Here is a 15,335-nt window from a genome sequence, read left to right as displayed (position 1 = left end):
TGTTTCCTCCAGCATCTTCACAAGGTCCTTTGCTGTTCTGGGATTGATTTTGCGCTTTTCGCACCAAAGTACCTTCATCTGTAGGAGACAGAATGCATCTCCTTCCTGAGCGGTATGACGGCTGCGTGGTCCCATGGTGTTTATGCTTATGTACTACTGTTTGTACAGATGAATGTGAAATTGCTCCCAATGATGAACCAGACTTGTGGAGGTCTACAAAAAAATGTTCTGAGGTCTTTGCTGATTTCTTTTGATTTTCCCATGACGTCAAGCAAAGATGTACTGAGTTTGAAGGTAGGCCTTGAAATACATACACAGGTACACCTCCAATTGACTCAAATGATGTCAATTAGCCTATCAGAAGCTTATAAAGCCATTACATTTTCTGGAATTTTCCAAGCTGTTTAAAGGCACAGTCAACTAGTGCATGTAAACTTCTGACCCACTGGAATTGTGATACCGTGAATGATAAGTGAAATAAACAATTGTTAGAAAAATCACTTGTCATGTACGAAGTAATGTCCTAACCGACTTGCCAAAACTATAGTTTGTTAACAAGACATTTTGTGGAGTGGTTGAAAAACTAGTTTTAATGTCTCCAACCTAAGTGTATGTAAACTTCCGACTTCAACTGTACCCATGTCAACTTAATGTCTTTTCACTGTTTTTGTCACATTACAACCTTTTCTCAAGACTCCATTATGAAGATTTAAGTTGTGCTGATCCTTTGGATTAAGATACCTGTGTCAGTGTCCTATTGTAATGCATTACTGACTATTCCTTCTATTCACTGTACCACTCACTGGGAGCCAAATCATTTATTGGTGCCGGTTGTGTCGGTCTATGCATGACAGAAGGCAGCCTTCTGGGTTCCATATATGCTGGTGGTGGCACCGTTGGACCAACTCTGATACCAAAGAGGTGGAATCTGATGCCACATCATGAGGACTGTGGCGGGGACAGAGGCTGAGGATGCCATGTTATCAAAGTATCCTTTTCCACAGTGCTGAGCTGGCCTGATTATGCATCCCCTTCATTGCTGTAGGCCACTGTCCATAGGGTGGCGCACAATTGGCCCAGTGTCGTCTGGGTTTGGTCGTGGAAGGCCATCATTGTAAAAAAAACTTAACTTAAGGTTCAATTTTAAAAGTCCTGAAACCATGACGTAAAAGCACAGTACATTTGGCTTGGCCTGCTTTGGGTAAATCAGGCATGTGGTGGGGGCTGAGTTTGGTCCACTATCCTGACCTGTGGGTGGTAATGACGAGGGACTGCCCTCTGATGATGCTGTGATCTCAGTGGGTTAGGGGCCAGTCCCTCCTGCTACTCAATCTCCTTATTCACTGACTGACCCTCCCACTCACCAGCATGCCTCAACTACATTCCACACATGCCAGTCCGAATCTCAGCCTGGCACTTGGAGCGTGTGCCCGCCAGGGTGCTCCACGCTCAACAAAAGGTTGAGTGTTCAGACTGGGGGGGGGACTATCGGTATGGTCCCTCTGGTTTGAAGGGCTACAGTGTGCAGAAAGGGTAGGACAGTACCCACCTCCCTTACTGTAATGGTCAGTGCTGTATGACCACATATTGTCACATCCCGTCTCCCAGAGCCAAATGGACTCCTCAATCCCTGGCTCGTATGGTCGTTCTCTATTGACATCTTACTGCTGTTGAATGGCCGGTAGTGGTACAAAATACAGTGTTCCATATTCTCACGAGTACAAAAGACTAGCTAGGCAAATTTCCATTGAAATTGTTTTTTAGTCCAGGAGTAGGTTGAGTCTGAGTCATGTAATCGGGCCTCAATTTGAAACAAAATGCAGAATGAATTAAAAAAGCTTTTAGAAGCATAATCAATCTATAGCTTCAAAATATAAATAGGCTGTTGGTCCTTTAATTTGAGAACAGTAACAGTTCTCCAGCCCATCCCTCCGAGTGAATTTAATTTAGGATTGTTTCTAGAATGTATTCTGTACTGTAACTGGGTTCACCACAAAACAAAGACTACATGAAATACAATGCCCATTTATTTTCAGTTTATTTGGACAATAATCTATTGTCTGTCATTCCTAATAACAGCCCTTGGTTGTGTGTTATTTACAATAATCCATGTGTTCGCATGCCTTAACTTAATATTTGTATATTCTATTCATCCAATTTTTGTAAAAAGTATCTACAGTATATGCAAAGCTTGCTAAAACAACTTTTGAGCAATACTGTAGTGAGACAGCAAGCTTGGAGAAGATGGCACAATCGAGCTCTTTGTGCCTTGGCTCTCTGCAATTGTTCTTTTTATACTATTTGCTACCCCTCCTATCAGCTTTCAGCTCAGACTAGTGTCTGCTCTCAATAGCCTTCTGTATGCAGCCAGAGAATAGAGCCCATGCCCTGGCCCCCTCTCTTTCTCTTTATCTCTTTCTCCACCTCCTCTCCATCTCTCGTTCCCTCTTTCTTTTTCCCTTTGTGTCTCTCCCTCCCCTCTCGTTCTCTTTTTAACACAAACAAGTGCAAGTCCTGACAAGGAGCCTGATGTCACAGTTGGCTGTATTCAGCTGAATCTCGTTCAGAGTCGAAAGTGGAGCAGGAGAATCAGGTGTGCGTAATATACAGAGAGAGAGAGAGCGCACCTGCCATATGAATTGGCTATGGAGCGTTGGGCATAACATGTAATGAAAAGGAAATCATTTTACCATGTGGTGGGGTTGTGACACCGTGTGTGACCCGACGAGCAGACACAAGCAACCAGTGGACCGGACAGCTCCTCTGAGACGCACTGCTATGCACTCTAAGGAGAAACAACAGTCTTAGGTTTTAACTTCAGTTGCATTTTTCATCTAACTGCAGTTGCGGGATTTATGCACAACAGGGTAAGTGTTATGTTTTACGAAGAGAATGATATGAGGATCATTTGAAAATTAAATGTATATTGTTTTTTGGTCGTATTCTTTGACAAACGGTCTAATAGAATGATCAGACTGCAACTATAATATATGTTTATCTCAAGTTTATGAGCTCTGAAATGTGAGCTGAAGAAAATGGTTTCTGCCATGCGATAGAGCAGCCCATTTAGTTTCATTCAGACGAGTTCTTTGGGCATTGCCAATGAGATGGAGTGCATAGTAACTTTGCCCTCATATTGAATGCTTTCCTGAATGTCTCTTTTTGGGGTTCATTGTCCCGTATGCCGTCATGCATCGTATGTCATTGTGTGCGTCTGAAGGTTATGACATCATTAGATAATGGATACATTGCTGCTTATGCAATTTGTGGAGAGCGTGACTTTTGTCTTTGACCTTCACCTTACGATTCGATTTGAATGGTATTGTATGCATAACGTCTTAGCACCTACTTATATCAGACCATACTCAGACAGTAGATGCAATAAAACGGTACACATTAACAGACACCTGCCCAACAAACAATACAATGCCATTACAGTATAAAGTGGGGTCCGAAATTATTGCGAGCCTTGATAAAGAGCAAAAATTACACTATAAAATAAACTATTCAAATACTGGGCTACAGGTAACTTCCAAAATAATGGAAACGCTTGAGTAAACGAGGGATACACCTGTCAGGTGGGTGGATTCTTGGTAATGGAGAAATGCTAGCTGAAAGGGAAGTAAACAAATTTGTGCACAACATTTGAAATAAAACATTTTTGTGCATTTGGTAAATTCCTGGGATCTTTTATTTCAGCTCATGAAACATGGAACCAACACTACATGATGCGTTTATATTTGTGTTCAGTATAGTATAAAATAATATAATTTCAAAACAATTTTGAGCATACAAAATAGCTCAGTATTTGAATTATTTATTTTACACAGTAATTTTTGCTCATCTTTATCAAGGTTGTCAATATCTTCAGACCCCACTCTATATTTCTATATCACGGCCATCCTTATCTGAAATGATGACTCCCTTCGGGTTCAGAAATTTCCATCAGGTGTTAAATGCACGCCCCTGGTGGCCCCTCAGGATTAATTCCAGGTGCATCCCTCCCAGAGGCAGAGGAAGCACTCAGCCTAACGAAGCACACATCTATCTATACCAAGGTCCATTTTCAGGTTAAACAGCTCCATGCAAAGTCCACTGTTCAGGAGGACTAGTGCTCAAATGTCTCCCATATATCCCAATCCCTGGGCTGGTTTGAGGGCAGGGAGAATGGCCCCTCATGTGCCTCCATAATGTCACCTTCATGAAGCTCCCTGACAAAGGAGCAAAATACACTATCTACTTTATCTACTTCATCACAGCAATTATCAGTAACAAACCTTTTTTTTTCTCCATCAGACAAAAAATGTATCACACAAATGTCTGCAAAATTGGAACAGTGATTCTAGCTGATGTTAGACCCAAATGTTTCCAAGAGATTTCAAAATTATGGAAACTAGTTTTTGATCTTTTCAAGGAGCTGTTTTGAGGAGAAACCTCAAACATAAACAAAGATTTGGAAGCTTTCTGTGAAGTCAAGAGTATTTTGATAGAGGTTTCTTGATTTGGTTTGTCTTTAGTATAGTTTCTCCACACTGCTACAGGTGGAAACCGGGTGACCCATGTTACCTACTGAATGCTGACTTAGCCTCTGGGTCACTGTGTTTGCGTTTACACAGTTAGCCCAAGTTGTATATTTTTGTTCACTAATTCGTCTTTTGACCAAAAAGATCTGATGTGAAAAGATCTGTTGTGATTGGTCAAAAGACCAATTAGTAGGGGGGAAAAATATCAGAATTGGGCTGCCTGTGTAAATGCAGCCTGTGTGCAGTCCGATCGGATTCCAGGCTACAGGGTGAATAGCTGCAGACTCAGACTGGATCACTTTCCAGCCCAATGCATTATTAATCTAAAGGATAGATGACACAGAAACACAGGGTATATCCGGCCTTGCTGTAGTGTAGCTTCACTGTGCACTGTTCCGATTAAAGGCACAGTGGTAACACTTTGCTTAAAGCATGCAGGTGTAATGCTTATAACTTGTTATAAGAATGTTTAAGCCTTCATATTGTCTTACAATTTTAAGTCTATGTACAACAGACTTAAATGATCATAAACTCTTGAGTATATAACTTTCATGATTAGCTGCTGGGATATATACCTTCTTTGGACAATATGCCATTGGGCAGTTTTCTAGGAATTGTATAAAGGATGCAGTATCAATCAATCAAATATATTTATAAAGCCCTTCTTACATCAGCCGATGTGACAAAGTGCTGTATAGAAACCCAGCCTAAAACCCCAAACAGCAAGCAATGCAGATGTAGAAGCACGGTGGCTAGGAACAACTCCCCAGAAAGCCCAGAACCTAGAGAGGAACCAGGCTCTGAGGGGTGGCCAGTCCTCTTCTGGCTGTGCCGAGTGGAGATTATAACAGAACATTGCCAATATTTTCAAACGTTAATAGATGACCAGCAGGGTCAGATAATAATCACAGTGGTTGTAGAGGGTGCAACAGCACCTCAGGAGTAAATGTCAGTTGGCTTTTCATAGCCGATCATTCAGAGTTAGAGACAGCAGGTGCGGTAAAGAGAGAGTACAAAACAGCAGGTCCGGGACAAGGTAGCACGTCCAGTGAACAGTATGTGGGTTGAAACGATCAAGGAATGCACTTTTTCTTTTTTACATTTGCTCAACATTAACCTAGTAGTTGATGTGAAGTTACAGTGGGGAGAATAAGTACTTGATACACTGCTGATTTTCCAGGTTTTCCTACTTACAAAGCATGTAGAGGTCTGTAATTGTTATTGTAGGTACACTTCAACTGTGAGAGATGGAATCTAAAACAAAAATCCAGAAAATCACATTGTATGATTTTTAAGTAATTCATTTGCATTTTATTGCATGACATAAGTATTTGATACATCACAAAAGCAGAACAATATTTGGTACAGAAACCTTTGTTTGCAATTACAGAGATCATACGTTTCCTGTAGTTCTTGACCAGGTTTGCACACACTGCAGCAGGGATTTTGGCCCACTCCTCTATACAGACCTTCTCCAGATCCTTCAGGTTTCGGGGCAGTCGCTGGGCAATATGGACTTTCAGCTCTCTCCAAAGATTTTCTATTGGGTTCAGGTCTGGAGACTGGCTAGGCCACTCCAGGACCTTGAGATGCTTCTTATGGAGCCACTCCTTAGTTGCCCTGGCTGTGTGTTCGGGTCGTTGTCATGCTGGAAGACCCAGCCATGACCCATCTTCAATGCTCTTACTGAGGGAAGGAGGTTGTTGGCCAAGATCTCGCGATACATGGCCCCATCCATCCTCCCCTCAATACGGGGGGACCTTGCATGCGCTGCAGGATTTTAATCCATGACGGCGTAGTGTGTTACTAATGGTTTTCTTTGAGACTGTGGTCCCAGCTCTCTTCAGGTCATTGACCAGGTCCTGCCGTGTAGTTCTGGGCTGATCCCTCACCTTCCTCATGATCATTGATGCCGCACGAGGTGAGATCTTGCATGGAGCCCCAGACTGAGGGTGATTGACCGTCATCTTGAATTTCTTCCATTTTCTAATAATTGCGCCAACAGTTGTTGCCTTCTCACCAAGCTGCTTGCCTATTGTCCTGTAGCCCATCCCAGCCTTGTGCAGGTCTACAATTTTATCCCTGATGTCCTTACACCCTCTCTGGTCTTGGCCATTGTGGAGAGGTTGGAGTCTGTTTGATTGAGTGTGTGGACAGGTGTCTTTTATACAGGTAACGAGTTCAAACAGGTGCAGTTAATACAGGTAATGAGTGGAGAACAGGCGGGATTCTTAAAGAAAAACTAACAGGTATGGGAGAGCCGGAATTCTTACTGGTTGGTAGGTGATCAAATACTTATGTCATGCAATAAAATGCAAATTAATTACTTAAAAATCATACAATGTGATTTTCTGGATTTTTGTTTTAGATTCCGTCTCTCACAGTTGAAGTGTACCTATGATAAAAAATTAGACTTTGTAAGTAGGAAACACTGCCGATTTTGCAGGTTATCAAATACTTGTTCTCCCCACTGTATGCTTTAAGTGAATGCTTTGGAAAAACAACAATATTGCGTCAAAAATGTATACGTCATTGAAAGATAGTGATCTAATAATAGCACATAACATGAGACATTTCTGTAACATTTGTCATAACCTGCCATAATATGGTCATAACACTGTCATTACACATATATTTAGACCTGTTGTGACATATGTAGCATTATTTTATGGCCGGTAATGACCCCTACATAAGAGTGTCCAAACCCACAAAACCTACCACACAAGGCAAAACATTCCATTACACCATAACCTTCTTGTCAACAGTATGTTTGTTATACAACATTTTCCATAATTGACGATATTAAATTATCATTGTAATTACGCGCACATTGATGTCATACATGCACCTACCCCAGTGCTCTGTTGCTGATGACTGGGATGAACACAGGAGCAGGACTAGACACCCTATTTTTGATTGATGACTGACATAAGGGCATGTACGTGACAGGCCTATCTGGCTTATATGATTATGATGGTCATAATGCTTCTTGACAGAGTCATAAAGTGTATTTTCTTAGTCCAAGTAAAGTGACACAGGATGGTCCTAATGCTTCTTGACAGAGTCATAAAGTGTATTTTCTTAGTCCAAGTAAAGTGACACAGGATGGTCCTAATGCTTCTTGACAGAGTCATAAAGTATATTTTCTACGTGTTTAAAAAAAAAAAAAAAAAAACATGACTGTGAAGAATTCATTACAACAACAAAGGAATTAAGAAACAAACTTTCAAACAAAAGGAAACTTATTTGCAGGGGAAAAACACATTTGAATAAATGTGGGTTTGACACTCTTATGTAGGTGTCATAACCAACCATAAAAAAGCACAATATTTATCACAACAGGTGTAAATATATGGGTCTTGACAGTGTTATGACCATATTATGACAGATTGTGGCAAGTTATGTCAACTGTTGTGACATGGTTATGACCGTGTCATAATGTGTTAGGACGCTGGGTGTCAAGTAAAGTGTTACCGAAATTTCAATTATGCCTAGAGATAACCTCAACAGATTGAACAGAGTGGATTTCTAAGAGTTGTTCCATTACCAGAGGCACACAATGTCCTAATTGGAAACAGCCATCTGAGTGAGCTGCTGTGTGTGTTCCCAAATAATTGGCCACAGGAGACAGTGGATCCAAGGGATTTGCAGAATCCATGTCAATGAAAAAGTTGAGGTCATCGATGAACCATAACCATAGAAGATTTCAGGACTGCCAGTCCATTGTTTTGGTACACTGGATAACTTCAACTTAACTTAAATTTTTGCTTCAGATAACTTCTATTTGGGACCATGGTTGGCAAGCAGGGGAGGCAATGGAGGTCGATGTGCAAAGGCCTTGTCCTGGGTACCCTACTCACTAGCTGTATGATCCTGCTCTACTGCCTTTCTGCTCCACAGGCCCACTTCAACCTGCCTGAGTAAGCCTCATCCATACTCTTCTTACTGGGGGGGATGTTGGTGCAATGGTTGGGCATCCTTTGAAGTATATATTGCATCAACAACATTCAGTAGCAATATACATGTATATGATATAGCCCACAGATGATACAGATACTTTTATTTGCCATATGAATGATGGTAGTACGCTACTGTACTATGGGAGGCAAAATGAGTTTTCTATAACATTGCATGATGGTAAATCAGTCTATAACATTGGTAATTTGATCATGTGTTGTATTTGTACGCGTGCTCTCCATAGGGGTCCAGTGCCTTACTCCTGTTCCCATCGACCTGCTCAAGCCCACACCAGACTTTTCAAAAACAGCTCACACCATTCACCTGGGCAGACAGGCATCTGCACTCCCAAAGTGGACATCATGTTCATGAAAACCCACAAGACAGCTAGCAGCACACTCCTCAACATCCTCTTCCGATTCGGAGAGAAGCACCGGCTCAAGTTTGCCTTCCCAAACAGCCGTAATGACTTCTTCTACCCCTACCCATTCCAGCGCTCCCAGGTCAAGGACTACAGGCCTGGCATGTGCTTCAATATCATCTGCAACCACATGCGCTTCAACGCACCTGAGGTGGCCAAGGTGCTTCCTACAGACACCTCCTATATCACCATCCTCAGAGACCCGGCTGAGCTCTTTGAATCCTCCTTCCACTACTTTGGCCGCCTGGTGCCCATGACCTGGAAAATACCAGGCGAGGACAAGTTGGGGGAGTTCCTGCGCGACCCCCGCCACTACTTTGACCCCAATGGCTTCAACTCCTTCTACCTCAAGAATCTGCTGTTCTTCGACTTTGGGCAGGAAAACACTCTGGAGCTGGGCGACCCGCGGGTAGAGGAGGGCATCCGGACCATCGCAGGCCGCTTCCAGCTGGTCATGCTGGTGGAGCACTTTGATGAGTCCCTCATGCTGCTCAAGGACGCCCTCTGCTGGGAGATGGACGACCTGCTCTTCTTCAAGCTCAATGCCCGGAAGGACTCCACCGTGTCTAAACTGACCCCGGAGCTGAGGGTCAAGGCCCTGCAGTGGAATGCCGTGGACTGGAGGCTTTACCAACACTTTAACGTCACCTTCTGGAGGAAGGTGGATGCATACGGACGCCAGCGAATGGCCGACGATGTGGCGGAGCTCCAGAGGAGGAACGCAGTGATGGCGGCAGTCTGTATCGAGGGAGGCCATGCTGTGGACGCAGGGAGCATCCAGGAGACAGCCATGCAGCCCTGGCAGCCCATCGGGGAGAAGTCAATCATGGGCTACAACCTGAAAAATAATGTGGACAAGGCCCACCGCAAGCTGTGCCTTAAGATGCTCACCCCAGAGCTGCAGTACCTGACGGAGCTGGGGGTCAACCTTTGGATCACTAAACTGTGGGGTCATGTGAGAGACGTGATCAACTGGTGACTAGAGGGTGATTAGAGAGACACGAGCCATGGGCCAAGAGAGTGCGGCTGTGGGTGTGTGCCTGCTTGTGTGAGAGCCCCTATTGGATTGCATAGCCTCCAAGGCCTGAATGACTGCAGAAGATCATAAGGGGTTTGGTTTTGCATAGCCTTCTCAATCATGGTATGATGGACTCTTCCTCTGTGTCAGCAGTATTGACTTGTTTGCCTTAAATACAGTACATGTTTGCAGTATGTAATGTACCTGATAGGTGCTTGAGAACCGCAACGTTTGCGTTAGAATCTGAAGATAAGCATAAGCATCCCTCTTTAAAATGTACGTGTTTATAGGTATAGTATACTGAATACCCTTTATACCCTCAGCCCTGCCAATCTTAGAGTATTTTTTAAATAAAGACTAAATTAAAAAGATGTCTGTTGATTTGACTTATCAAGGTTGTTCGCAAAGTTAATTGTTAAAAAATGATGTCTTGATGTGCATTTTGCTTTACTTTTCAAGACGTATATCTAGAAATCACATCATCTCAATTTTACACCCACTTTAGACGTCATGTTTGTAACAACATAATTGTAATAACACCAGGTCATGTAATAACTTATAATATTGTACTACTTTACTCCCACTTTAGAAGTCATGCTTGTAACAACAGATAATTGTAATAACACCATGTCATGTAATAACTTTTAATAATGTACTACTCTTTCTGGATTATGTTATAAATCGCCAGATAACGTAATTGTTTAACAGATAACATAATACCCTTTTCTTGATAACGTAATAATATTACATTTTTCTGTGATTATTCTGTGAATAAAAAAGTAGTAGACCAATTAGTAGAACATCTGTAGAAAAAAGATCCGAAATAGGCTGCCTGTGTTAACGCAGCCCATGTGATTCAGTTGAACCGGCAGCATGCCGACCTTACCCTGTCTCTGTCTCCCAAACAGGAGTATGTAGCTTGATGGGATATCTCAGCGCATAGGCTCTTTTCTATACATTGCTTCTGTCTTTGATTGGTCAGCTTCCGGGAGGAGGAGGAGTGTGGTTGGCAAGGGAAGTAGGTGTGGGTAATAAACTACAAGTCATGCAGATAGAATAAGATGAAAAGTAGAAATATAGGATGTTTTTTCCTTGTTCTTTATTTTCTTCATTTATTTAAAGGTTTTGGGCTACTATCCCATTGGGTGTGATTTGTCTTGCTTCTTGTTTTGTGAATTGTTTTACCTCTTTTCTTCTTGATGGGTATCATCTGGCTTTCCATGTGTTGAGTTTAAGGCTGAGTGTTTAGATCTGAGCCTGGGTCCGGGAAGGGGTCAGGTGGGGGCTTGGATAGGAACCTTGTTTTGGGTAAGGGGTACGGGGGGGTTGGGTACGGACTCGATTTAGGGTAACTAAGGGGTATAGTTGCGTAGTTTTCTTTTAGGACAGGTGTCCAGTAGGGTGGAGAGAGGAGTGTCCTTGTAATGAATGCTTCTTCAATTGTTTTCTTTAGTGATAGGTTATATTTTGCTTTGGAAATGTATTGTTTTCCTAACAGGTCCAGGCATTCAGTGATGGTTTTCATGCCAGAGATATCATGGAGGTAGGTAACAGTTAAGTTGCTTTGGAGGTGGTAGACTGCTCTTATTGCGGTGTTCTGCATGACTTGTAGTTTGTTTGTTTTTAAGTTTGGCTGATGACATTATCCAGGCTGGGGAGGAGTACTCGAAAACAGGCCTGATGTAGCTCCGGTACACTTTCAGTAATGTAGTTGGAACTGCTCCGGTACTCCTCCCACACAGGGCTTTTAGATGTTTTATTCTTAATTTTCTTTCTGTTTCGAGGTTTTGAATGTGTATTATCCATTTCATATCTTGCTGGAATGTCACCCCCAGGAACTTAGCATTTTTTTCTGTCTTTAGGTTTTGTCTTTAAAGGTGTTTAAACAGTATAATGGATCAATACACCATCATACCAGGTAATTTAATGCTTAAAAACAAAAAAAGGATGAATAAGATATTTGGCTACAGACGTGCCATTTCTTACAGATATCTACTGCTTTGGTCCAAAAACAAATTTTGAGAAATTACTTCAACACATACTGGAGGAGTTACTGGGTAAACTAACAAGTGGCTAGCTACGTTTGTTGCGGCGTGCATGACCAGAATGACACATCAATGAACCACCAAAAATCACACCCCATTTCTGTTAGAAAATTTAGAAAAAGGTGTTGGACAGTTTTTTGTGCGAATAGTAGACCTAGTCCAGGTAGCAGATATAATAGTCCAGGTAGCAGATAATGGACACGAAGGGTGGATTGCACCAACATGGATTAACTCTTAAACTGGGTTAAATCAAGGTTTATCTGTTAATCTTGTTGCACCAAATGTTAAACCTAGTTTAAAATTAATCCTAGTTATTTGAAATCCTTCCTCTAATCGAAGATTAGTTTTCACTTTAAACTTAGATTAATTTTATGCCTGTTGCTCAATGAATTAAAAAATATATGTAAACTAAGCTTGGAGGTTAATTCTAAACTGCCACTTGAGATGGTTTAAAATGGCAGCATATCTACTGTGGAGAGACCAAAACGAGTTCCTCTGTCACGTCGGTAGAAAGGGTCGGGAGACAGGCGCAGGAATGCGTAATAGGGTTTTTTATTATACCCAAATTACAGCATGCCGTGTAAAGGCAAGGGGACAAAGACCAAACAAACACTATACAAAACACAGGGTAGAAACCCAAACAAAAGAGCGAGGAGTACCTCGAATAAATAACACAAGCGCACAATGATTAACACACGGGATGAAACCCGTAATCATCTGCACAATCCACAATGGCACGAAAGCCAAAACACACAGCACAGGTACTCACACAAACCAACGGACATTGTAACAATAACCGACCGGACACTGGTAAACCAAGGACCCACTTATACAATTACTAATAACTGGGAATAGGAGCCAGGTATGCATAATGAAAGTTCTGGAGGGATCCGTGACATCCTCAGAGAATAATTAGAGACAAATTGAATCCTGTTGAATTTTATGATAATTAACTTATTATTAGTAGGCTATTTACGTGCCCATTTTGTACAACAATTGAATTGGGGCTTATGATATGCCCATTCTTGGTAGAAGTATGATGTTATGTAAGTTTTAACATGCATTATAGTCATTGATATTTACCAGTTATTTATGCTAACTAAATATTTGTGGGTCAAGTTGTCTGTCGTCATCATAGGGGTTATGGAGAGGGGCAAACTATTGGGGAATCATCTCACATATCTTTTGGGTGATAGGATCCCCTTGGACAGAGGCCCCCCTCTGATTTGGGTCCCTCTTCTCTTTAATCCGTGTCGATCCATTACATTTGTCGCATAAAATGGCCCAGGCAGTCGTGTTGTCTGTCTTTGTATCCTCCAGTACGTTACTAAATTCCTCCATCAGCTCCGACAAGAGGTTTTTTTTCATAAGAGTATGAATGCTATGCTAGCTAGCTTTGTTTATAAACTAGCTAGCTACAGTTGCTAACATTAGCTAACAAATTTGTTTTCTCTCTAGTACTGGCAAATAACACATTTTAATTTCAAATCAGCCAATTGAATTGTTGCATCTTGTTGTGTTGTTTTCCTCTGGTGGCTAGCTAGCTAGTTAAAATGGTCCCTTTCCTAAATTAGCCATTGTTGGAGATAGGGATTTGGATTTGTCGATTTACTTAATTCTCCATACTATCCAATGATTATAACGACGATTATGATCCAACCATAAAAGGATGGAAGTTCAATATGTAGCTAGCTGTAGTAGGCTAATGTTAACTACCTGGTCTGGCGCATTGTTGCCCATGAAAGTAAGTTAGGCTAGCGAGCAAGCATTTTAGCCAGGTAGCCTAGGACAACAACAACTAAACACATGTACTGTATGACAGAGTCTAAGCATAGATGATTTGATGATGTTGAAATGGTGCTGGAATAATGGAGGCAGACCCTGTTTTCTTTGCGACTCGCAGTAACTCTCCGTGGTTCTAAATTAATAGTTGTTTCGTAGTCCAAAAATGTCCAAAACATTAACTTGCTTGACCATGCTGTAGGCCAAGTAACTGTTTGCTACATGCAATATGCTTTGTGGACTTCACTGGACAGAGGTTGCGCTCCGGTTTTGTGATGAAACAAAGGTGTGGTTTGCTTTATTCTACCAGTTTGTCTATATATCATGGTGGCAAGGTATATGAACTAACAGGTTATAGAGCAAACAACACAATTATCACAACACATACTGTAGTTTGTAATATGACTTTTTTCTGGCTTGGCTTCCCCAGTGATTTTACCCAATACTGATGAGAATTATTAGGATATGGCAAATATTTGTCAGTTATTGCATTCTACCCATGTTGCCTTTCGGGTATTACCTGAGACATGAAACAGATAGGTGGGAGGGTATACAGGCTGTTGCCAATTTATTAATGCGCAATTTGCCTAAATGGGTAATGGAAACACTTCAACCACAACATTTTTATTCATCACTAGTAATTTGCGAAAAAATAAATAAATATTGGTGTGATGTCGTTACTTCAAGCTGTTTTCATCGACAGAAGACAGTTAAATGGAAACGTACCCTAGCAGGCAATTGTCACTGTCACGCCCTGACCTTAGAGAGCCTTTTTATTTCTCTATTTGGTTAGGTCGGGTGTGATTTGGGTGGGCATTCTAGTTTTTCTATTTATTTGCTGGTATGGTTCCCAATCAGAGGCAGCTGTCTATCGTTGTCTCTGATTGGGGATCATACTTAGGCAGCCTTTTTTCCATCTATAGTTTGTGGAATCTTGTCTTTGTATAGTTGCTGTTTAGCGCTACAGCTATTTAGACATTGTTAGCCACTAGCCACTTTAGCCCGGATAGCCCAGAAAATATCTGCCAGTCTGCATAGCGCGATATCAGCCCTGAGCATATCGGACTGCTTTTTTCCGCCCACTACTACATCACTTGATTCCTGTCGCAAACTCTGGACCATTACACGGGATCACCACAGCTAGCTAGTTGCTACCGAGTGGCTATCGTGGCTAATACCCTTGTCCAGCAGCAAGCACCATTTAGCCCCAGGCTAGCAAACAAAAGTACACCAACTACAATACCTCTCCTGCCAATTGGCCTGGACCATTTGTCGACATGGAGCCCCGCCTATCCATCACGGCTGGTCTGCTGATGTATTTTGGCCGATGTGCTCTCAACTGGCCTCTGCATTGTTGATGTCAGTGAGGACCCAGCTACTAGCCCCGGCCCGCTAACTCTCTAAGCACCGTGTCTCCCGCTCGCCCAGCCTGTTTCGTCCATTGCTACTTATTGGATCCATTGATCACTCTGCTACACAGCTGATGCCTACTGGACTGTTCATTAACACGGTACTTCATTTTGTTTATCTGTCGGCCCCAGCCTCGAATTCGGCCCTGTGTGTAGCTAACTGACCCTCTCTGCCCATTC

The 15,335-nt window shown here is 42.1% G+C and overlaps 1 protein-coding gene across 2 annotated transcripts; it reads left to right on the top strand.

The window, feature by feature from the left end:
• Nucleotides 1-565: 565 nt before the first annotated feature.
• Nucleotides 566-11,083, top strand: LOC112248234 (galactosylceramide sulfotransferase-like). Of its 2 annotated transcripts, none has more exons than XM_024417092.2 (3): nt 566-988; nt 8,297-8,443; nt 8,725-11,083. In XM_024417092.2, exons 2-3 carry the CDS (start codon nt 8,316-8,318, stop codon nt 9,878-9,880), a joined length of 1,284 nt encoding a protein of 427 aa, XP_024272860.1. In that variant the 5' UTR covers nt 566-988; nt 8,297-8,315; the 3' UTR covers nt 9,881-11,083. The 2 variants fall into 2 exon arrangements, with proteins under 2 accessions (XP_024272860.1, XP_024272859.1); XM_024417091.2 differs by lacking the exon at nt 566-988 and adding an exon at nt 1,494-2,867 and having other exon boundaries at nt 8,725-11,077.
• Nucleotides 11,084-15,335: the final 4,252 nt, after the last annotated feature.

Source organism: Oncorhynchus tshawytscha, linkage group LG04, assembly GCF_018296145.1.
Source record: "Oncorhynchus tshawytscha isolate Ot180627B linkage group LG04, Otsh_v2.0, whole genome shotgun sequence".
In the NCBI taxonomy this organism is placed as follows: domain Eukaryota; kingdom Metazoa; phylum Chordata; class Actinopteri; order Salmoniformes; family Salmonidae; genus Oncorhynchus; species Oncorhynchus tshawytscha.
The sequence above is the reverse complement of the archived record's forward strand: the minus strand, read 5'-3'. Positions and strand labels throughout refer to the sequence as shown.